The following is a 25,599-nucleotide window of genomic DNA, read 5'->3' as shown; positions in this document are numbered from 1 at the left end:
TTGGCCTTAGGAATATTCATCTAAAACTGATCTCACTGATAGAGCCTAGCAATTACATATATTTGAAAGAAAAGTAACATATTTAAACAAAAAATGTTGATGAGACCATTTTTTAAAATGTCTTTAGTTTTCTTGAGAGATCGGCCCCCCAAGTGCCTGTACAGGAAAAAGCCAGCCCTGGCCCAAATGTAGTTGATGACCCCTGACATATGGTATTGGTGGAAAGTCATGAATGGGTTAAGGTGCTCTTGAAGGAAACCTGGTGGAGATTCACCTCAGTCCATCATCTGGTCTTTAAAGGTTTCTGCCACAGCCTGTTCATATTAGGCAGCGCTCATAAAGCACTTCAGACACATAGAAACAACAATAAACAGAGCATAACATCCAGACACACATGACTGGATCCACACACACACATAATCACGCTCAGTCACTCCCACACAGAAGTCAACCCTCCTCTGTATCTCCCTCCCTCCCTCTTCTACTCCTTCTTTCATGCTGTGTCTCTGACTGCCCTCTCTGACTCCTGATTGGCCGTTTGCTGCTGAGAGCAGAGCTGCTACACTACAGCTGGAGCTGGAAAAACTGACCACAGACACATGTAGCTCAGAGAGAGAGAGAGAGAGCGGGGCCCTGCTCATGCTGTGTGGGTGTGAAACTGGAGGAGAGAGCAAGAAAGCTTGGGACTTGTTGGTCTAGACGTCTGGAGCAGCCGAGCTGATGATGAGGATCATGATGGTGATCAAGAAGCCACACCGAGGCTGCTGTGTTGGGCTGTCTTCACTGCTTTTGGATATTATGAGCTAACTTTTCTTTATGGGATTACTTTTTCTTATGGAAGGATATACATGAAAGCCTGTCAATGGGCTCAAACAAGGAAGGTGCTGTAGTGAAGAGAGTCAAACACATCATAGGTAATGTTTACACACACACGCTGTTATTCCTGCATCACTCCTTGGCTCACTGCCACTCTTTAATCCATTTTCACATTAGTTTAGTGTCTTTTTCTGTCAGACTTAAAGTTATTTATAACTCTTAAGTTTACAGTAAATGACCATGTGCTGTATTTTATATAAACACAAGGTCTTGCCCTGTGTTTAGACATCACAGCACGTCTTTTGCCAACTATTCTCAGTCTGCCTGGTGTCATATTTTTCCATCTCACCAGCCCATTCCTCTTAAACCTGACTCTTAGATGATACAGTTGACCAAGAATTTCCTTTGACTTCAGAAAGCTGGACATGAAACATTTGTTTCCCCTGGTTTGTTTTGGCGTCATTAAAAGCAGCTCCTGCTTGATGATTTTAACCTCCTGAGACCTGAGCTTTTGTTTGAAATGCATTTTTAGTTTCTCCCACTTTTTTGGGATAATCTAGACCTAAAGGGAAAAACTCAGCCTTTTATTTGAACAGGAATTAATTTGATCAAAAATGAAGTCCCACATCAATAAAAATTCCCTAAAATATCTGTGAAAAAGTCTTAAACATATATTTATTTAAACTTTCTCATAAGAAGGCCCTTCAAATAATACCCAAATGTATCAATAAAACTTTAGCATTGAAGTCTAAATTTAATAAAAAAAAAAAAAAGACTAAATAATTTCAACATAAATTTCTGAAAATTAAAAAAAAAATCCCCAAAATGTACAAATAAATTCCCCATGATTACATGAAAAATTATGGAAAATTCCTCCAAATATGCCAACAAATTCCCTGAAAATCCCATTAAGTTCTAGAAATATCCCAATCAAATTCCCAAATAAAAAAACTTCCCAAGTTTCTGTGAGCCTAAAAATTTTGAAGAGAATTTTCCCTGAGGAACTGAGTTTAAAAAAACCCAAATTACAAAAAATATTTCCCAAATGAACACAAAAATGACTAAAAATGAAAAAACAAAACAAAACAAATAAACATAAAAACCCAAATATTTCCATGTAAATACTCATTGCAAAAACACTTCCCTTGAAACTCAAAAATACACAAACATCCCAAGTTTTCATTGAAAATACTTAAAAATCTGATAGCAAATTCTCTCAGTATTTCTAGTGCTTTAACTTTAACTTGATGGGACAGTCCAAACAATTTTCAAAAAATTCCACAAGTAGAAATTTTACCCTTTAGTAGGACAGCCAGAATGTAATGTCCTCATGTGTGCATGCTGGGTTTTGGGAGGTAAATGCAAAGTCTCAATTAAGTTACTTGCTTTTGCTGTCTATTTTTGTTATAAACTTGCATAAAAAGTAAGGAAATGTGTGTTTGGTAAATCATTTCTTTGTTGCATCAGTGCTTTTTTGGTAATAAATCTTATACCATTAGAAAGCTTGTATTTTCCCTTTTAAATGGTGCCACATTTGTAATGAATATGTATTTGTTGGATGAGCAGCAGAGCTGAGTGACTGTTGTGCCAATGGAAAAAAAAATCAAATCTTCTCTGCTAATGCCAAACAGTTTATTCTGTTGCTGCTGACTCTTGTTTTGAGCCTCTGGTACCCCCAGGTGCTGACAATCAGCCCGGTCTTCCACTGCTTGACCCCCAGGGCTGAGGAGTTCACGTGGTAGTTACAGAATCTCGCCTGGCTGTGCGAGTAGATACTGCTGAAGTGCTATAGAAACATAAAAGCGTGTAAAGCTATTGTTCTGAACTGCAGGAGTTGCAGCTAAAGGGTGGACTTGCTTGGTTTTGTGTTTTCATGTGGATTTTTGGCTTCTACCATGAGTCAGTAGCCTGTTTATAAACATATGCACCTCCTCTTTCTCCTGCTACTGGCTCTGCCATGGCCCTTTATGATGTTTCGTCAATTTAGTGAAGTGAAATACGATCTGCTGTTTGTCTGGCATCAACAAGGAGTATTTTATTCTGAAATTTATCTGGATATTTTGATTTGGTTTTGGTGAAACTTCCTGCCTTGCTTGATCTGCTCCATGCTGAATCTATGTGCAAGACCCCTCCATCTGGGCGTGCACGACCTGAGTGCTCACACTGTGTGACAGAAGTCGGTACAGACTGTGACAGAAACCCTTGGAGTTTCCTTTTTTAAAGTCTCACACACACTGGGTGAAGTGTCTTCAGTCATATTCCCTTACTCTCCCTTTCCTGCTACCTCTCTCTGTCCCAAACACACAAACAGCATCAACTCTGTGTCAGCTGCAGGTCCACCGGTAGGAATATTTCCTGCTTGTTTATTTACTTTATCATAGTGGGGTGCATCAGAAAGTCATTCGAGCAGATGTCATGGTATTTTAGGATGTTGTCTGACCGTTTACAAAGGAAACAATCCCCAAAAGTTGTTTATTCTGCTCACGTTTCTGCTCTCGCTGTGAAGTGTCTGGAGTTGTACGACCAAAATATCAAACATGCCAGAAATCCTCCGACCAGTCGGGAGCAGGTCATCAGGTCATAGTCAGGCCGTGGTCAGCCGTCGTACCCATCTGAACACAGCACGACAAATGACGCCCGATCCAACTGAAAGTCAGCCCGACTTCACAGTGAGCTGGTGACCAGCATCAGGAGGAGGTGCTAGGCTGTTCTTGGTTCTTCCAATTGCAGACTCCCAAGTCTTGTTTCTTTAGACTTCAATCATCCAATCCACGTTGTGCTATGTTTAAAAATTAAATGTTTAATTTGACTTACTCAGCCTCAGGGGTTAGTATCCTGAACATGTGTGATGGGGCAGTCAGAGTCAGTGGTTAAAGGCTTGTCCACTTGGTTCTTTGCGTGCTTTTTATTTAAAACTGTTGCTTCTGAAATTCTGCAGACTCTTATGTTAGCAATACTGCAAAGACAAGCTCCAGGGCCAGTTTTCTGTGGGCTTTATCTCTGCACATAAAAGAGTGGAGTGAAAGGCAGAAAGACCAGAGGGAGGCAGAAGAAAGAACTGGAGTTCACAGTCAGCTCTTAGACTCTGAGAAGTCCTCCACTTTAATTCTAAAAACACACACCAGCAAGACACAACAGAAATGAACGTTACAACAACAGAAATGAATAGAAAAAAGTTATAATTGTTTCCAAGTGACTCAAAGAGCTTTTGAGCATGCCTGGGGAAATCAGTAAAGTCAAGCCACCCTGCTCACCACAGTGGGGTTTCACAAAGATCAGATCTACATTGGGGAACTGGAGCCAAAAAACCAAGTGGTCGAGACAAAAACAAAAGCATAAAGTGCGCCAACCTTGATCTTGTCTCACACTACAGCTAAATAATTTCTTACATACCCTTTAAACAGAAAAAACAGCAAAAGCAAACATCAGCACCAAACCAGCATGCAGGAACAAGAGACCTGCGCAGGTTTAGGCTGGATGTAAGATAAACTTACATGTATGCATACATACATGTATGCATGTCACAGCTGCCATCTGTCCCCTATGTCTGTTTAGTGTGTCAGCTGCGTGCATGTACATGACGCAGATGCAAGTTGCAGTATGCACATGTTTGGTAGGGGGCAGTATAGAGACAAACTAGATGTGACCGGTATTACAGCAGCAGGAGCAATGACAGGAAGATCGACGAAGTACACTGATTAACAAAGTCCACAACTGTCCACATCTGTACAGTCTGTCATATTCATCTCAAGGCCATAAACATGCCTGTCAAAATTACTGGGATAGATAAATCTGTCTAACAATCCAGTTATTGATGCTGAACACTGGAGACTTTCAGTCAGTTGTGACTGTTCCTGCATTTGTATTAGTTTAGTATTTCATTAACTTCATATACTGTATGGGCAGAAGTATTCCATTACACCAACAGGGAATCGTAACAACATTGTACTCAAATACATGTTCTTCCATATAGAGTTGGGCCCCTCTTCTGCCCCTTCTGGATGCTTTCCACAAGCCTTGGGAGTGAACAAAACAATGTTGCCTCAAATGTACGCAATATTGAAAACTTTAGAAGCTTTTTATTTTTAACTATTTTGCAGTTCAGGCTTTGGCTACTGATTACGTGCTCATGCATTGCAATATGATAAAAACCCAGAGGCTTTCTGGGTGTACAATAAAATGCTTCAAAAAGTTTTGATCATGTTTATGTTTGAGCCAACATTATTTGAGGCTGATTTTTTTTTTTACCAAAAACTTGCTAAATTCCATGGAGAAACTGTACCCATCTGTTACGCTGTGTAGCCTAGCTTCCTGGCCTCTACAGCCTGCAAGTCCTCTTAAAGGAGCAATGCTCACTGAATTCACTGGAGGCCAATGCCACTACTACTGCTAGGTACCTCTTACAGCTCAACTTGGAAAATACTGAAATGTACCTTCAAGAACACAGAGTCATACATTTTCTGTCTTTACTCCTCTCTAGTTTCAGCTAAAAAAAATCTAACTAATCTTTAATACTCTTTTGTCATTTGAGAATAACAAAACAGGCCTTATGTTTTGGTTTTTACATCATTTAAGGCACAAAACACCACAAAGTGGCTTTTGATTGCATTGTCACCACTGTTTTCTTATCTACTACCATTCAGTCTGAGGGCTAGTTTTCCCCAAATGGGGGTGCAGCCACACTGGAAAGCAGGAAGTGATGTTGCACTGCTCTTATTCATACTTTCTCCAGATAGCTATGGGCTTTTTTTGCACTTAAAACTACAGATGTGTCTTGGTGCCATTCAAAGGACCCAGCCTACCAATGACCCAGATGTCTTGGACGTCCAGGTCTTGAGAGGATTTCCTGCATGACTCACCAGTTATCCCCACCCTAAAGGTGCAGACCCACTACACTCTTCCAACCCCAGCTCTGCCCAGTTCTTCCCAGCATCTATCCGGCTCAGCTGCTTACTTTTTTTACTTGGATTGAGAAATTACTCCTGCAGCATCCCACAGATTTTTTTTTAATCAATGTTGCCATTGTAAGTGAGAAAAACATGGCCCCTTTCTTAAATCTTTCCTCCGTCATCCCGCCAAAATCATGCATTTAAAGTAAACTAATTTATTACTCAGTAAACTAACCTTATTGGGTGCTGGCATAGCAAAGCATGGGGTGGCATGTTTCTTCACTACTTAGATAAATGTAGAACGGCTACAAATGACCCTTTTCTTTCTAAGTGCCATCAACGACAGACAAGCTAACACGATTAATGCCACATAATTTACATGATTATTTAATAGGTCATATGAATTTTGAAGGCCTGTTTTGAACATTAATTTAAGCATCTATTCAGCTGAGCTGACACATTGGTCAGCCAAATTGAAGAGGTCTTTAAAAATGTGACAGACTTTGATGTAACTGTGCATCCTCCGAAGAATGCAGCCCCTAAAATGGGACATGGCTAATGTCAGCTGACCTGCTTTTTTCTCCTCTTTATTAGCAGCAAACATCAGAGGTTACACGTAGATAGCATTGCTTTTAAAACTCAGATGTACATGTAAGATTATAAAGCAACAATATAACTCAGTATGAGTTCTGTTTTAGGTCGCCTGGTAAATGAAATAGCTACTTCTCTAAACCTATTTTGGTCTAAAAGTGTAATTAAACAATGTAAAAATGACACATCTAAATACTGAAACAACCCCTGCCAGTAAATGCAGTCTCAGATGGCTTCAGTTGTGTTCAAACATCGTGCTGTGTTGTTGATGAGTTTTATCCTTGAGTGTTGGCTTCAGTCTGTTTAACACCAGCAGAGACAGAGTGTGAGAGCACGCTGTTAAATCCTTTTAAATTTAGAACAGATGGATGAAGGTGAGGACTAAGGTGTGGATGCTCTATCTGCTGCACACGGGGGGTGAGGAAGTGTTGGCACCTTCGCCGTGTTGCCGTAGAAACACAGTAACGATGCCTGACAACTTGGCAGAGTTTCAGCGGTGTCTTTTACAGCTCAGTTGTCAACCGATTCATTTAGCTATTTTCAAAGCTCCACCAGGCAGAATCAGGAGCGTCTCTGCGGGCTTTTCATCATGGCACTAGAGTAGAGTCAATACTATGTAGTATTTTGCCAACTGGGTTTAAAAAAAGGCACCTGAGAAATTAGCTTTGGTATTTTCGTGCACAATAACACACATGCTCTGCTAATCCTGCAAATGGAGGGATTAACGGCTTTATATATAACTTATTAACAAAGTCAAAGACAATAAAATAAAGGTTTACTTCTGTGCATGGGAATCTAGCCTATAGAATGACAGGACACAACAGAATATTTGCTCAATCTTCGATCCATTTCCAAAATCCATCCCAGTACTATGGACTACAGTAAACTGATGATTAAGATCCCCTTTTCAATTAAGTTCATTTTGGGCAGGATGTCTGAAGAGGGACATGAAATGTAAGAAGGCGAGAGTGGGGAGGATGTGAATATTTCCAGAGGACGGTGAACCAAACCAGCACAAAGCGCACAGTTATAGATGGCAAATCTCATATTAATAGCCACGTATTTGTTGGATATGACACAGCCAAAGACCATATGATACCAAAGAGACTGGGGAGACTGAAAAATTATAAATATTTAATGTAAGACATTAAATATGTTACAGTCACTGAGTTTACGTGATGTCAAAAAGAGGGTCCAACCAAAACCGGACTTCTAAAAGCTCAATCTAATAATACCAGGTCATTGGCCGAAAAGGTTGCTGCTTATAAAGATTTTAATAATAAAAAATAATAACATGATAATAAAAATAATAATAAGAATAACAATAATATAAGGGGAAGAAGAAGAAAAAATAATAAGGTTGCTGCTTATAAAAATGTTAATAATTAAAAAATATATAATAATAATAATAATAATAATAATATTAATAATTATAATTATAATGATGGTGATTATAATGATACAAATTATAAAAATGATAATAATAAAAAATATAATAAATATGATAATGATGATAAAAATAATGAAAAAAATGATAATCATCATCATCATCATCATCATCATAATAATCATAATAATGATAACAATAGCTTGGATTTAAATAGCCCCTTTCATGGGACCTGGGGTTGCTTTACAGAAGAACAGAAAACATAACACAAAAAAACAAACGCTGAGCCAAACACACTGAGTCTGAGGTCTCAGTCAGGCTTGCACATCTGGACGCTGCAGTTTAACTCCATTTTCTTTACAAAACTGTTCAAGTTCTGTCAGGTTGCACAGGGATCAGGTGTCAACAGTCCTCTTCAAGTCCAGCCGCAAACTGTCTATTGGATTGAAGTCTGGGCATTGACTCGGCCACTGTGTAACTTCTGCTGTATGTTCTGGGTCACTGTCCTCCACCGTCCTCTTCAAAGCCATAGTTCACTTGCTGACTGAATAAGATTGTCCACTAGGAGTTTTCTATATTTTGCATTTCCCCACAGCATGATGCTGCCACCACTGTGCTTCACAGTGGGAATGGTGTGTTTGTGGTGGCAAACAGATTTGATCAGGTGTTTTCTTCAACAGTGGCTTTTCTTCAAAAAGTTTTTTTTTTTTTTGTGGTAAGTGCCCTTTAAGTTTTCATGAAAACACACTGACAGTTTTTTTGCATCAAGTTTCTGCAGCCAGAATGATAGAACAGGCCACACACAACAGATCTGTAGCTGCTGAGAGTTTGAAACCAGCAAAGCTTTCAGTCAGAGTTACTAATGAACCTCTGTGATTAAGTATGATTGGAAGTAATGATACTGTAACCTTGTTCAAATAATATGTGAACATCTATCATACAGGTTGAACCCTCTAAGCAGTTTGTCAGAATTCATACCTGAATGACCGACTACTCAGAGTCATAGTCAGGGTTAAGAGTAAACAAATCAGGGCTCCTTACTCTGAGAGGATAACTGAGTTAAACAGGACTGAAATTACTGAACCAACTCCATCAAGTTATACAACAATCCTGATTCCTGAAGCAACACAAACAATTTACCTTTCTGAGGCAGCCACTTGTCTTTGAGTGGTCTCATATTGTCTGTAAGGTAGAATTTTCCTTTGTCAAAGTCAGGAATGTCACAGCTTTTTAGACGCCAGGACTTCCCGTGTCTACAGCTTTTCTCCTGGGACCATGATGGTGGGGAGAATAAACTTGAGTATCCAACATAGAAACAAGACAGATTATAGTTGTTAAAAGCACCCACAGAAAACTTGACGTTACATCCTCAATTATAGGCTCTAAACTTAATTTTCCTGTGTATGGACCATGCTAATTCCATTTGAATGTTTACTGACTTTGTAACACAACCTGACATCTGCTGCAGGAGCTCTTCCTGCTCTTACCCTCCACCTCTTCAGTCCTCCAGTAGTTTCTAAAAACAGATCGTTTCTGTCTGGCTCCGAATAAGTCTGTCGGCACCACACCTTCTGCTTTTGATGTTCAAACAATACAGAACATCCTCTTTGCTGAAGTGCCGAGCTCTGGTTGCATAACCCTGCTGTTCCATATGTTCCTGGACAGCAGGATCCCATTTCCTAGATCTTTAGGGTCACACAGTTTTGTGCTTTGTGGTTTCTTTCAGGTTTATTCATAACCCAGCCACTAAGGAGTTAAACACTGAAGCAATTTTCAAAATTGATCGAAATTGTGTCAGCTTTGTATGAAATTTACACACATATTTTATTTTTTAAAGATTTATTTTGGGCTTTTAATGCCTTTATTAGATGGGAGGACAGAGGATCAAGCCAGAAACGGATGACAGAGTGGGGAATGATATGTGGTAAATATTTTGTTTGATAAAAAAAAAACGAAACAAAACAGTAACAAACAAAGAATTTATAGACTAATACAGTCATGTGCGCAAGTTTTAGGCATGTTGGGTGTTGAGGATTGATCATGGGGCCCAATGTGCCACAACCTGGGGCTTCAGGGAGGCAATGAGGGTCAGGCTTGATACATGTAGACACACGTGTCCCTCGGCAGCCAAGGGCAAGCTTGATGGCATCCCTTATGTCTGATTGTGATAAGTGATAAGCTGCAGACCATTGGCGGTTTATGGGCCCTTTGGACATCCATGGCATGGACAGGGGTTCATGGCAACCGTACTGCTCGCCTGGATGGTATCCCAGGCTGTGCTTACTTGACACATCCACCCCTATCTCTTGTGATAATTAAAAAGTAAATGCCATTGCAACAGGAAACATGTCTTTAAATGAGATATATTACCTAAATTTGTTAAAGTGACAAGACCATCAAAAAGTAAAACACTGGCTGCATTGGCAGATATTTTCAAGCATCAGGAGTAATCGAGTAATCCCAGCCAAATAGGGGCCCATGACGTCAGCAAAATCATGCTCCCTTGCAAAATTAATGAGTGATAACTATTATTTAGGGGGGGCAGGATAGCTGCAGGACAGTGTGTCAGTAATGAAGCTGAAGCTGTAGTCAACCTTCAGCTGGCCAAACTTCTGTTTCGAGGTTCGGCATGTGCCGTCTAACACAAGTTTCACATCAAGTTTCACGCTCCATGAAAAAAGAAAAGTCTTTGACAATCTTTGACTGTTAAAGTCCACCTTGCTGATTGAATGAACATACACTCAACTTAAATAAACTTAAAATTTTCAAAACAAGAATCATGGAAGTAGGAATCAGTAACCTGACACGCCAGATGGATTTCTTTCATCCATCCATCTGGTAAACCTCTCACTGACAGTGTTTGGGGAAGGACAGAGCCTTTGAAAAAAAGGGTGATTGGATAGATCTTTACGGGCCAATCAGAGCGACAAAACACATGACGTAGCCGTTACCGAGGCGTAAACTCCATAGAGAACTGCATGATGCGAACCATGGTGACTGTAGACTTTTGTTGTTTATGAAAAGAAAACTCACTGCTGTTCTTCTTTTAATGAAGAAATGTCATCAAGTTCTGATAAACTGGCGCTTTAGCAGCATCCACGCTAACGTCTCCCGCTATTATTGTGCTGGCCTCTTATCGCCGCTTGCTTATGTCATGACTCTGCTGCGCCCAAAGGCACTGCCTCTTGATGCTGATTGGTCCAGGCCCAAATTGCTCAGACGGGAACTCTGCAAGATGGATTCGCCAGTGAGACACACGGAAACAGGCATATCCATCTGCTTTGTAAGATTAAGGAATCAGCGTATGAGATATAAAGTAGATGAATCAGCAAAGTTCAACGTAATGAAAGCCGTATTTTTAACATCCCTGGTAAGTCAGCAGACTCAGATGCCAAGAACAGAGGTACATTGATATTTCCTCTCTTAAAGGCCAGACTCACTGCCAGCCTTTGTGCTCTCCTTCTTCTTCTCTCTTTCCCCTCCCCCGCCAGCACGCAACCTAGCCAAGCATGTTAGAGAGTCATAAAGTACAGTCAGTGTTAATGCACGTCTTTATTCTCAAGGACAGAGGGAGGGTTTGTTCTCTGTACACTGTGTTTAAAGCTTCAGGCTGCAGGAGAACCGTAATAATCATTAAACCAGAGCGTACATGATGACAGAGGATGACCAAAGAATATTTGATAGTTTGGATCCAAAACATCTGTGAAATCATGTGACTCTAAAGCTTAGCGGAAGAAAACATTCAGAACGAAAGTAAAGACCAATTAATCTTACAATGCTTAGAACTGAAAGTTAGCTTTCACTTTAGTTTTGAATAAAAGCCCCTGCAGTTAAAAGTTAATTGACATTTAAATTATCAGTTTCATACAGAAACTAAGGGTTTATGCACCAATATATTTACATCTAAATCTGATCTCACAGGATAATGAATAGGTTTGGGTTATTGTTTCAAGGTCTTAGTTTATTTTTCTTATTATTTCAGAAACAAAATGCTGGTTTACCTGTGATAAAGAAAGAATTTTATTATTTTCTGAGATCCTGAGAAATTGATTATTTAATATGAGTATTCACTCTCATGTCAGTGTTTAGTCAATGAAGCCACAAATTCTCTATTGGAATGAGGTCTAGGCTTTGACTCGGCCACTCCAGAACATTCACCTCGTCTTTAAACCATTTCTGTGTAGTTTCCCTGCTTCAGGCCACTGTTTTGCTGGAAAATAAATCTTCTCCCAAGCTGTAGTTCTCTTGCAGACTGAATAAGACTGTCCTCCGGGATTTTCCTATATTTGCCACATTCATTTTACCCTCTACCCTTACAAGCATCCCAGGGCCGACAGCCGAGAGGCATCCCCACAGCATGATGCTGCCACCACCGTGCTTCACAGTGGGGATGGTGTTCTGGCAAACTAGTTAAGATTTAGCATGATTTTTCTTCAACAGTGGCTTTCTCTCTGGCACTCTCCCATAAAGCTTTGACCACAGCCGTTGTCTGCAGGATCTCTCTCATCTCAGCTGCTGAAGCTTGTAACTCCATCAGAGCAGTCATAGATGTCTTGGTGGCCTCACTACTCACTACTACTACTACTCACTACTCTCCTTCTTGCACGGCCTGATCTAAGCAGAGTTACACATGTGCCACATTCCTTCCATTTTTTGATGACGGATTTATCAGAACTGAAGAGGTGCTCAGTTCTTTGGAAATGTTTTTGTATCCATCCCCTGACTTTTTTAATAACATTTTCTCTGAGTTGCTTGGAGTGTTCTTTTGTCTTCATGGTGTAATGGTAGCCAGGAATACTGATTAAACAGTGATTGGACCTTCCAGACATAGGTATCTTTATACTACAATCACTAGAGACACATTCACCGCTCTCAGGAAATCACTGTGTTACTAATTGTGAGACTACTAGCACTGACTGACTGGATCTCTGTTGAATTAGGTCAGTCACTTTAAAGGGGGTTATTACTGTATTTAATTGATATTTTAATTTAATTGACATTACTTTGTAGAAATCTGTTTTCTCTTTGATAGTTAAGTGTTCTTTTGTAATCTTTTTTTTTGTCAAAAAGCCAAATTATATCAACCACAATTGATTTGTAAAATCAATACTTCTATGTCAACTGTGTTCTGTGTCCAGGGCTGCCGTTCTTTATTAGGGCTCTTATGTTGTATGAAACAGTCTAAAGAAAGTTTATTCTTAACCCAAGACGTTTTACAAAAACAAATATAAAATCATCACTTTAATATCCACTTAACCTGTCGTGTCTGCTGTTTTCATTTCCTCATAGGAAATGTTTTTTATAGAGGGGAATGAGGAAGTGGATATTGAGATGTTTCGATATGACACACTAATCGTTGAAAACCCGAGTAACCTTAAGGGGAATAGCATCCTTGTTTGCCGCGCTGGGAAAAAGTATTTGCCTCCTTCGTAATTTAGTTACTGTTTCAGATCCAACAAATTTTGTCACTGGGCAAATATAACCTGAGTAAATATAACATTCACCCCTAAACCAAATAACTGGTTGTCCAAAGATGATCAAGTGGCAACTGGACTGGTTCCAAGTTCTGCCTTGGATAACCATGACCTAGATGACTGAGAACCTACACGGACAAATAACTGCTTGTCCACCCTTCCTGGTAATGACTGCAGGCAAGCATTTGCCTCGCTGTGAAGGAATTTTGGCCCACTCTTCTTTGCAAAGTTGTTTTAATTCAGCCACATAGGAGGGTTATCAACCATGAATGGCCTGTTTAACATCATGATTGATTTAAAAATACCCCATAGTTGAGGATTCTGCTCAGGGCTCTCTTATTATGTCAGCTAGTCGAGCTGTAGTTGGGTTGCTGTTGGCCGTTGTGTCACCTTGTACACTGCATGACAAACGATGCACGAGTCATGAGAGTCATCAGATTTCATGATTTTCATGATTTCTAACATATCTCAGAAAGAGAGAAAAAACCCTGATCACCTGCCATGTATCTATGATGTAAATATAAGACTATTCTACTTGTTGGCTTGCTCAATAATTTGATAACTACATGTATTCACCACGGACTTTTTTTTTTTATAAACGTTCTTTTATGTTTTTTTTTTTGTTTGTTTGTTTTGTTTTTTTTTAATGCAACTGGTCTGTAAAGAATACATGAAGCTCTAACTCCAGGAAAAGAGTGATTTAATGCCACTCACAAAGCACTCAGAGAGGCAGAGATGATCATATCATTCACTCACTGAGTCTGCAGGCGTTCATTCTCATTCTCACACAGATGAACTCTTAAAGTGAAAGCTTTTGTCCTGTGCAGTTCCTGTGTTTACCCAAAGTTAAAGTTTACAACGACTGGTAGAGCACCAAGAGGGTTCTTCCTGATGTCCCCCTACCTTCAAATGGGTGTATGTTATGGTGAGAGGCCACTGCAGTTATGGTGGTGAGATCAGAGCCTCTAGTACTCTAAGCCTGGGTCTGAGTCTGACTTGTGACCCCCTTCCTGCAATTCATTCCCTGATCCCTCTCCGATGATTTCCTTTTTTCACTACAACAGTTTACGCTAATAACCTTGCCTTGATTATGTACAGTTTTGACATTTCTGTTCATTTATTGTAAAAATCCTGTCTGAAGTATTCCTAGATGTCGTACAGCATGTCTAATAAAACCATGTTTGAGTTTGACGGTCTGCAGCAGGGAGATGGATTTGACTGCTTTAACAGGGTTTCATGCATGTTACAGAACACGTCTTTATCTGATCAGCATATTTGTGTGTGTTTCTTTCCAGATGAGATCATGCAGCAGGAGATCAGGCCCCTGCTGGCCGTGGACATCATTGAGCAGCTTCATCGACAGTTTGCTTTGCTCTCAGGTAAACTCTGCTGTCCTGCCTTTTACCTTTCTGGGGTTTCCAAGACAGAGTGTAAAGGTCAGATGGACGAATACTTTTGTCCATAAAGTGTATATGGTGCCTGCTGCAACATGCACTAAACCTCAATGATCATTCCAACTTAATTTTATTTCATTTCTTCATTGTAAGACAGTGTTATTTTGAAAGACACAAAAATTTACAATATTATTACATGTGTTGATTTAGTTGTGACCTAGAGATATTTATTAGACATATTTTTTTTTTTATTTTAAATTTGAAATTGTTATGTTTCATCATTTACCTCTTTTTGTTGGAAGCCTGGTTTGACTTTAGTTAAAGCCGCCTAAAATGTGGAAATCAATATGTATTTTTAACACAGAAAACAGAAGAAGTTTGATTTAGGCTATAAAATGGGACCTGTGTTGTCATTTTACTTGGAGAAGAGCTGAACACTCTTTGTCACAGGAAACAAAAATCAAGTCTATTTTGTACAGTAACATGCCTTAGAGAAGTGCTGAACACTTTCATTTCACAGCAAAAATAGAAACAATCCTCTCAATCTTATGATGAGAATGACACTTCTCCTTCTCCTTCTCCTTCTCCTTTTCACTTCATGCTTACAGGAAATGAAGGCTTCTCTTTTAAAAACTATGGCTGTCCTCACTGAACGAACTCATTATGATGTGATTGGGTCCAAAGTTTACACATGATATATTTTTATTGACAAATCAAATCATTTTAAGTGCACCATAATTGATCCATTATTGTGGGGCAGCAGCTGTAACTGCTGTAATATGTGTAATATGTGTTCAAGTTCTCAAATTAACCTTTTATGGGGCAAAGAACCATATATGGTCACTTTAAAAGACCCCCCCAAAATAAAATTCCTGTGATACACAAGAACGTAGACTGATAGTTTTCAGAGATCATTCAACGTCACAGAAAGCGACATCACACCATCCAACCAATCAGCAGAGGCCCAGAGCGTCTCAGACTTCCTGTTTCCTCCAGAACTTGAGAAATGTAGTTTCACATCTCTTTTGGTTCCAAATAAACATCCCTAAAATCAAAACTAACCACAATGAGGTAATGAAACTCACATTTTATAAAGGTGAATAGTAGTGCTACATGTCGTAAGTTTTAGGGAGGGGTTAGTCAGAACAAATTGCAGAATGAAAGCATAATAAAGAACAGTTTCTAAAGATTCCTCAGCTCAACTGTTTCATTTAACCGGGTTATTTACATGGAGAAAGCAACAGAGATGAAACAACTGGAAGCACACATGCTAGCATGCTTACCAAGTTAACCTTGGAAATTTTGAGTCATTTTGTACATGCACCCCTGCATATTTTTAATGCATAACAGTGTTAAACATTGTGCTTTACAGAATAAACACTTTAAAGCTGTCTCCTCTCTCCAGGTTATGATTTCAGACCACACTGATGAAGCAGTGCAGCTTAGATAAACCTAAAAGTCAAGACCATAGCATGCATTTCTTTGCAGTCATTTTATTACAAAATCAAGATACTGATCATTTCTTCACATGCTCAGTATGGACTTACAATTCTGTTTTGAAATAGAAATTTATTTTAATCTTAACATGCATTTAAACATGTGAATAATTTCAAAATTGTGATTTTGTCCCCTGAATTTGAAAAATGGATTCCAAACTCTGTTCTTCTACAGTCCTGCACTGATTTATCTGCTGTGTAAAGATCTGAGTTTATTTAAACAGTCTAAAGGAACTGCATCCTAAACCTGTTTAAATAGAACTGAAGAAGCATTTGAAGGGTTAATTTTTCAGCATTGCAGAATTGGCCCCGGTGACTGAGTCAGTTTGACCCTTTAAGAGTGCGCTGACCACAAGCCATGCAGCTACTTGTCCTCCCATGCTGATCGCTCCCAGTTTAACACCATGACCTGATCCTCAGGCTTCATCAGAGATGTGTCTTTAACATTTGCAGCTGCAGCTTCTTACTGCAGGTTCTATTATTTTAAGTTCTGTCAGGAATCTTTTTTTCTGCCGTCCCAGCATTCACGGTGCCCTCAGACTTTCCAGATGTGTTGTTAGCGGTGGCACAGCAGCCTGTGTGGTTCTTGAGGGATTCCTCTCATTCCTCATCTCAGCACTCTCACAACAGTTGAAATAACAACTGCTTCTAAAAATCTCTCTGTCAGCATTACCCTCCTCCAGAGTTACATAAGTCAACACGGGTCTGGCTGATGGCTTTCACAGATGTATCTGTTGTGAGAGTGGGGTATTTATCCTTTTTTATTTAGAGCTTTGTCACACAGATCTCAAACCATTTTTCAGTGCTGAGGTTTTCCTCTCGGGCACACAGTGTTCAGAACATGTGATTGCTCTCTTGTAGAACTTTTTGTTACTCACACTTCTCCTAAACCAGTGGTTCTCAGCTGGTCAGGCATCAGGACCCACAAAAAACCTTTTATGAGAATTTTTGACCCAAGTTTAAAAAAAGGTCAAATGAGAGCAATGAAAGATGTCGTGGTTAGCACATTCCATGACTGAAGGGAAAGGATAAATCAGATGTGTTTGAAAGGCACATCATTACAGAGGGCATGTATTTGAATTTTAGTCCAGTTTCCAGAGATTGCATTGAAAATGGGTAATATGAGGGTATTATAAAGTCATGTGCATGATTTTTAGGTATGTATGGCAAAATATTCATCATGGAGCCCAGTGTTCCACAACCCGGGGCTGGATAGGAGGGTGGGGGGCAGCCAAGGTCAAGCTCCATGGCATCTTTTGTCTTTTCACCCCTGGTGACACGCCTGGAGACTACAGATGGTTTGTGGGCCCTTTAGTCATCCAAAGGACGACTAGGGCCTTGCAACCCCTACAACCAGCCCAGCCGGTACCCTAGGCCAGTGGTTCTCAACCTTTTCAGCCCACGACCCCCAAATCAAATGTGCCAGAAACTAAGGGAACCCCACTGTACCTGAAGGTGGTTAAACACTGCCATGCACAATCAAGAATAGTCGTGCAGAAAAGGCCGTCCATAAGGGGGGATAAATGGGAGAGCTTTCTGGGGCTCAGCCAGACTGGAGGTCAGCAAAGTCCTGGTCCATTATGTACCCTGTAGAAGAAATGGGTTAGAAGTGGTAGAATTAGGTGAAAAATGGCAAAAAAAAAAAACAAGAAGGGGTTTAAATGGCAAAACGGGCGTTAAAAGTGGTAATAGGGATTAAAAAGTTACCGAAATAGGAGTAAAGTGGCAAAAATGGCTGGAAAATCTGGTGAAATGGGATGAAAAATTTGTTCATACTGGCAGAAATGGGTTAACTGAAGCAGAAAAATAGGCAGAAATTGGTTAAACTGGCAAAAATGAGTATGACAGATAGGGAAATGTGGTTAAAATAGGAGTACAAAGTTGTAAAAAGTGGCTAATAGTGGCATTAATGGATCAGCAGAGGCAACCATAGGCAGAATGTCTCGTGAACTGGTATAGAAGTAGCAAAAAAGATCAGAAAAAAGTGGTGGAAGGGTTTGAGAAGGACAAAATTTTGTTTGAAGTGGCAAAGATGTGTTAAGATTGGCAAAATTGGTGGGAAAAAGTGATGGAAGTGAATTGACATTTTAATATATTCTTTAACTCTTTAAGCACCAAAGTTGCAAAATTGCGACAAGCAATATTGCTGAATTAAACAGGCTCTATCTGCAAATATGGTGCCTAATGTTGTTGCCACTTTACACCAGGAGATGGCAGACATGAGTAACTTCAATCCCAGCAGCATTTGTGGGTGTGTTTCTATTCAAAGTTTTGGAGAGAGAGAGTTTTGAAAGATGCACCCCGGTTGAGGAGACGAGGAAGTGGTGCTTGTAGTCGGAGCGTAATGGAGAGAAAGAGAGCAAATTGTAGTGAGAATACTCACAATGCCGGAGGAATAGAGGAATATTCACCCTCTGACATCACGTTCAGTTGTCCGGTGAAACCATGGGTGAGACTGACGGTGCATCTGTGAGCACCGACAGCGAGTCCGTGCACCATGATAGTCCACAAGCAGCACATACTGAGGCCAATGCTTTGCCTCACTAAGGCCGGGGAGAGAGTAATCAGTGAATGCCAAGGAGGGGAAGTGGTGGGAGTATCGGAGTGGTCAAAACACCACGAATAGCACAGCCTGGTGATGTCAGAATATGTTAATTAGTTGAGTGAATTTACTACCATCAAAAACTTTGGGTCATATTGAAGATTTTTCTCATTTACAGTATGCCTTCATCTCTAACCACTTTCAAGCTACAGCCTTTTGAAATCTTGATATCAAAATTAAATATTTTCTTGAAAAACTCTGGCGCCCAAAGGGTTAAATATGGGGTACACAGTCAATACTGTACAGAACTGGTGCTGGTAATATTTTCACAACAGTTTATGTCATTTTTTTAAGAAGAAAAACTTCATATTTTTACTATCTGATAACCATTCATTCTGTAAAAATACAGTCCATTAAATTTAATTATCTTTTATTTTGTTCATAAAATATTTCAATGTTAGGAGAAGGTCTTCCTGCTGCATCTGCAGATCTGAACAGATTTCAAACTGAGGGTGACAGAAAAAAATCAACAGTTCATCTGTTTTGCCAACATTGTCTAAAATAAGCATCTCTGCAGGTCTCATCTATTAATATATTCTGCAATTACACAAAATGTCAAAATATTTTTGCTGGAGTCAAAGACCTTTGTTAGCTCAATGGTGCCATCTAGTGTCTTCAGCCTGTATGTTGAAGGACAGGAGTAACATGGAAGATATTCAGACACATTCGAGGAGCTTTCTAAGGCTTTCCTTGAGCTACTTGTCTGAAATCTTTTCTGTGATTTTCTCTGGTTTAATTTTTTTTAGTGATAAATAAATTGGTTCATATAAGACTTTATGAGGTAACCTGTCATCTTCCTCAGTGAAATACTTAACTATTTAGTAGGTTTAAACATGTTACACAGAAAAAAAAAATCTACATCCATGTGTGGTAAATGCCCAAAGGACCACCTATATAATCATATATCATAATAAAGTTTCAATAAAGATCTAAATCAAGTTGATATTAATAAACGGTGTGTCACCATCAGACAGCGTGTTCTAAGATAGGATATATTCATGCTGATTGTTGTTTTTTTATGTTGTAGGAGGGCGAGGCAAAGATGGCGCCCCCATCATCACCTTCCCAGAGTACTCAGGCTTCAGTGAAGTGCCTGAGGAAGACTTCCTCAATGTTGTTACCTACCTGACCAGCATCCCCAGGTACCCGACTCACCTACATCATGTCAGAGCGCTCTCATTCTAAAAGTCAGCTCGACCTTAAGAAGTTTGTGCTCAGTGAATATATCAGTGAAGAAAACTTCCATTCAACATCTTAGACATGACAAAAACACAGAAAACAAACTTTGACATGTCCACCTATTTGACAGCAGTACATTAGACAGTTCGGGATGTCATTTCTTTCATTCCAGTTTGATAACATAATCAACTATATCCAGTTTAAACATGCTGTAGGTAGCACATTTTAAAAACAAAAATGAAGCTTAGTGTTGGTTCATATAGGAGTGATACAGAAGTCATTCACTCCAGCACCCTTTGACTGATGTGCGTGTTCTATTTTTGATTTTTCCAGCTTGGATGCAGCCAGCATCGGCTTCATCATCATCATCGACAGGCGGAAGGACAAATGGAGCTCAGTGAAGGCCTCTCTGTCCAGGATAGCTGTAAGTTCTCACAGACATGTACAGTAATACACCATATTGCCAAAAGTATTCACTCACCCATCCAAATAATTGAAATCAGTTGTTCCAATCACTTCCATGGCCACAGGTGTATAAAATCAAGCACCTAGGCATGCAGACTGTTTCTACAAACATTTGTGAAAGGATGGGTCGCTCTCAGGAGCTCAGTGAATTCCAGTGTGGTACTGTGATAGGATGCCACCTGTGCAACAAGTCCAGTCGTTAAATTTCCTTGCGCCTAAATGTTCCACAGTCAACTGTCAGTGGTATTATAACAAAGTGGAAGCGACTGGGAACGACTGCATCTCAGCCACAAAGTGGTAGGCCACGTAAGATGATGGAGCAGGGTCAGCGGATGCTGAGACGCATAGTGTGCAGAGATCGCCAACTTTCTGCAGAGTCAATCACTACAAACTTCCTCCAAACTTCATGTGGCACTCAGATTTGCTCAAGAACAGTGTGTAGAGAGCTTTATGTAATGGGTTTCCATGGCCGAGCAGCTGCATCCAAGCCGTACATCACCAAGTGCAATGCAAAGTGTTGGATGCAGTGGTGTAAAGCACGCCGCCACTGGACTCTAGAGCAGTGGATACGCATTCTCTGGAGTGACAAATCACTCCTCTCCATCTGGTATTCTGATGGAAAAGTCTGGGTTTGGCGTTTGCCAGGAGAACGGTGCTTGTCTGTGGAGTTGTTTTTCAGGAGCTGGGCTTGGCTCCTTAGTTCCAATGAAAGGAACTCTGAATGCTTCAGCATACCAAGAGATTTTAGGCAATTCCACGCTCCCAGCTTTGTGGGAACAGTTTGGGGATGGCCCCTTCCTGTTCCAACATGACTGTGCACCAGTGCACAAAGCAAGGTCCATAAAGAAACGGATGAGAGAGTTTGGTGTGGATGAACTTGACTGGCCTGCACAGAGTCCTGACCTCAACCTGATAGAACACCTTTGGGATGAATTAGAGCGGAGACTGAGAGCCAGGCCTTCTCGTCCAACATCAGTGTGTGACCTCACAAATGCACTTCTGGAGGAATGGTTAAAAATTCCCATAAACACACTCCTAGACCTTGTGGAAAGCCTTCCCAGAAGATTTGAAGCTGTTATAGCTGCAAAGTGTGGAGCGACGTCATATTAAACCCTATGGATTAAGAATGGGATGTCACTTAAGTTTATATGTGAGTCAAGGCAGGTGAGTGAATACTTTTGGCAATATAGTGTACAAACACATAAACAGACATGTTTTAACCCTTACTCTTTTTCTGTATGAGAGCTTGTGTTGAAAACCTGAACTATGGATGGTTATGTATGGCTTAAATCTTTTCTGTCTTTCCTAAAAAATACAAAAACAAATCACAGTTTGCATTGTTTGTTGAGTTTGCATACAAAAATCCCAATAAATCTCAGCTGTATCTCTAACAAACCACAGAGATGACTAGTAAGAAAACACTGAGTAAAGAAACAAGAGTAAAGATTTGTTCATTGAGGAAAGAATATTTTGAGGCTGTCAAAATTAGATTTGTGCTGAAACCATGACAAAACAGTTATAAAGTAGCTCAGACAAAGGCTTTCTTGTAAGAAAAACATGCATAAGCCTATTTCCTTAAAGTTTTTTTAGTAATGAAACAAAATGTTAAATTCCAACAGAAGTGCATCATTTTTATTTTGAGTGGATCTCTGGGGGGTCAGCTTTTTCTTAGGTACATGTAGGGGGTGCTCCAAGGGAAGGATGGGAACTACTGCCTTAGATAACCGTTGAAAATCTCACTGTTGTAATGTGTGCTTGTGTCCACTAGAGGGCAGTCTAAGGTCTCCCAAACCATCAACACACAAGGCTTTACTGGAGAAGTGTTTATTGACACTGAAGATTGAGAAAATTAAATGTTAAGAAACTTTTGAAAGATGATGAATTAAATCCAGGTGTTATTTCATATGTATAGAAAAAGCATCATATAATTTCAAATAAATAAATAGATAAATAAATAATAACACTAGCAAGTAGACTCTTACTTTACATCTCCAGTAAATGCATTTCAATTTTCTCTGTCAATGTTGCCTGGATAAAATTTGAAGTAAATAAGTGGGCAAACAAAATTAAGTATAGATTGTTTATGTAATGCTGTGTTGTCTAGGGGGCCTTTCCTGGAAACCTGCAGCTTGTGTTGGTGTTGAGGCCGTCCAGGTTTTTCCAGAGGGCCATCGCAGACATCGGGATCAAACTGCACAAGGATGACTTTAAAATGAAGGTACCGGTAAGCATGCTTCAGTACAAACCATCCAGGGGAAAAATGTCAGCTGGCTTAGAAGGTTATGGGGACTACGTGTTTATTTTAGTTACATGCATGTGAAATAAATGATGCATGAAACATGCAGATTATCATCAAAGTTGTGATCATCCTCATCAAACTTTCAGAGTTACACACACCTTCAACAAAGATAGACTGTTTGGATTAGCACAGTTAAGCTGTAATTCAAGGTGTAGGTTTTACAAGAAATTGTCTATTGTGACTTTATATCTATTTTTTTAATTTACATTATATACAGCATAAAATAGATACACTATTTGGCCCCCGTTTTGCAGCTATACCAGCCTCCACTCTTCTGGAAAGGCTTTCTGTAAGACTTTGGAGTGTTTCTGTGGGAATTTGTGCCCATTCATCCTGTAGAGAATTTATGAGTTCAGACACTATTAGAAGGCCTTGCTCGTAATATCCAGTTCATCCTGAAGATGCTCGATGGGGAGCCAGTCATGTATTTCCACACTGAACTCATCAAACATGTGTTTATAGTCCTTGCTTTGTGCACTGGGGCACTGTCACATTGGAATAGAAAAGGGCTTTCCCCAAACTGTTGCCACCAAATTGGAAGTATAGCATTGAACAAAATGTCTTGGTTATGCTATGGCAATAAGATTTTCCTTCACTGGAGATAAGGGGCCTAGCCCAAACCCTGAAAAACCAACCCGTACCATCATCCCTCCTCCACTACACTTCACAGTTGACAATCAGACAAGTAACGTTCTTCTGGCATCCACCTATTGTGTATCAGTGTGCTGGTTGCTGTCTGCTGAACGTTGGTGGTTTTGTGGGTGAATTCATGGATTCTGCACATCCTGTGTTCTCATTTGTGGCTCTGTCTCTTACAGGCTTAAACACGTAAACTGTAGTGGCGTGCTTAGGCATTGACCTCCTTAAAGTATGCATGTGAAATGCAGGTGCTTCAACTTTGCTGTTTTACTTTGTTAAAATCGAGAGAATCAAAAAGAACAAATAGTCTAAAAGTATTGTACTAGTGAGGAAAACTGCTGTTAGAAATACCTCATTACATTTATTTCAAGCCACATTCATCTTATTTCAAGATATGAAACACAGCTAATAAAGCCTGAATTACCTAATTTAAGGGTTCAGCAAACAATTCTTACTTGTGTGTTTTGTTGGAGACGTCTATGTTAGTTAGTGCGGGGGTTACTACACTTTGCCAAGGACCCCCATAAACCCCATCTGTGAAAGATAACATCCAAAAAGATGCCTATCAGAATGTGTCCTGTCAAAGTGTCACAAACTATGCAGCTGATTTTTAGATTCACTTCATGTCCTCTCGATCCCAGCCCTCCCACCAGTCAGTGACATGTTGACTATCAAAATAATCCTTACTTGCATCCCTACTCAGGCCTGCCCACAGATTTGACTGGGCCCCTGACCAACCCAGTGAACGGGCCCTCCTTAGCTGTGATTTATTGTTTTTTTTATCAATGCCATTGTATTGGACCAGTAGCATTGGTGCTAGAATCCTGGCTAACAGATGCTTTATGTGGTATTATAGCTATTATTAGGTCTAATGTTGAAGTTATTTATTGGCCCCACTTTTAAACCTCTTTTAACCACTTGTAAAGCCCAATTTAGCCACTTTAATTTAGCAGTTTTTATTCGTTTTGTGCACTTTTTACCAAGTTTTCCTCTTTCTACCGATTTTTGCCTAATTTTAACCCATTTTTGTCAGTTTTTCCCACCCATTATCCCCTTGTAACTAAGTTTTGCAAAATTAAACCCTTTTTATCCACTTTTTTCTGCCCACTTTGTTGCATTTAAAACATTTTTGCCATATGTAACCCCATTTCATCACTTTCTCTGCCTGTTTTTACCATTTTTAGGCCATTTTTTGCAACTTTATAGCACTTTTTTATCCTTCTCTTAACCCATTTTGCCACTTTTTACTTATTTTTATCCTGTTTTAAGAAAAGGAGTAGACATTTTGAAGAAGAATATTTACTGAAGTATAAAAAAATGAATAAATGATTTGTTGCTTTTGATAAGAGTAACTGTTATTATCAGTATAAATATCACAGGTATATCACAGCTTAAATTTACAATGGACCATGATTTTGCTCAACTCCATGGTCCCCCCAGTTGGCTTGGTCCTGGAAAGCTTTCCCCCTTATTCCCCCTTATGGACGGCCTTATCCCTACAGCACATTATGTATCAACTAAGGCCAATCTGCTACTGTTGTTTGTGGTTTAAATGGTAAATTTAAAAAAGGGTGATAATTTAAAGTCTCCATATGTTTGCAGATTGTGATGCTGAACTCTCTGTCCGACCTGCATGGCTATGTGGAGAAAGGCCAGCTGACCCGGGAGCTGGGGGGGAACCTGGAGTACGTGCACAGCCAGTGGATACACCACCGTACTGTGAGTAAACATGCCGTATTAGCACTAGTAGTCTGAAATGATGTAAACTCATGAGTCAATGCTCCTTCTGTAGGCCATAGAGAACTTCGCCATGACGGTGAAAAGCACAGCTCAGATGTTACAGAAGTTTGGGACGGACCTGGCAGAGACCGAGCTGCCCAATGATGTTCAGTGCACCAAAGACCTTCTCACCGCGCACACGGATAAACACAACAACCTTAAGGTGATTAGGCACTTTTATTACCGTCACACACTTAGATGGACAGAGCATGCATCCATGACAAGACCATCTTTGCATTATTGGGTTAAAAACAGAGATGTAACTGTGGCACTCTGGCAGCCAAAAGACTGTATGAAGATAATAAATAAATAAAAGTTTACTGGTTTTCATGCAAATTTTACAATGACTTCTTTAGACTAAGACTACAAATGTTCTATTAACCAACTTTAATCCACATTTTATCTGACAGTCACCCTCAGTTTAACATTTTTATGCCTTTGAGTTTTGAATAAGTGGGGAAAAACATTCACCTCCTTGGGTGTTTTACCCTTTTGTTGCTTTTATGAATTAGTTATGGTCAATATAATTTTGCTTTTTTGACAAAAGGAATTAGAAAAACCTCTCAAAAGTACATAATGTAAAATAAGT

At 39.7% G+C, this 25,599-nt stretch overlaps 1 protein-coding gene across 5 annotated transcripts in view; it reads left to right on the top strand.

Annotated features, from left to right (window-relative positions):
* Positions 1 to 25,599, top strand: part of mcf2l2 (MCF.2 cell line derived transforming sequence-like 2) — a 203,842-nt gene that overhangs the window by 40,805 nt on the left and 137,438 nt on the right. For 3 of the 5 annotated variants that reach the window (XM_041792057.1, XM_041792053.1, XM_041792056.1), the window contains exons 2-7: positions 14,453 to 14,536; positions 19,677 to 19,791; positions 20,162 to 20,252; positions 22,398 to 22,517; positions 24,834 to 24,950; positions 25,024 to 25,173. In XM_041792057.1, the coding sequence (XP_041647991.1) occupies positions 14,453 to 14,536; positions 19,677 to 19,791; positions 20,162 to 20,252; positions 22,398 to 22,517; positions 24,834 to 24,950; positions 25,024 to 25,173 (677 nt within the window). Of the gene's footprint in view, positions 1 to 585; positions 915 to 14,452; positions 14,537 to 19,676; positions 19,792 to 20,161; positions 20,253 to 22,397; positions 22,518 to 24,833; positions 24,951 to 25,023; positions 25,174 to 25,599 lie in introns of those variants that run through there. The other 2 variants (XM_041792055.1, XM_041792054.1) reach the window with 2 other exon arrangements.

The sequence above is a fragment of the Cheilinus undulatus genome, linkage group 7, assembly GCF_018320785.1.
Source record: "Cheilinus undulatus linkage group 7, ASM1832078v1, whole genome shotgun sequence".
Classification (NCBI taxonomy): Eukaryota; Metazoa; Chordata; class Actinopteri; order Labriformes; family Labridae; genus Cheilinus; species Cheilinus undulatus.
The sequence above is the reverse complement of the archived record's forward strand: the minus strand, read 5'-3'. Positions and strand labels throughout refer to the sequence as shown.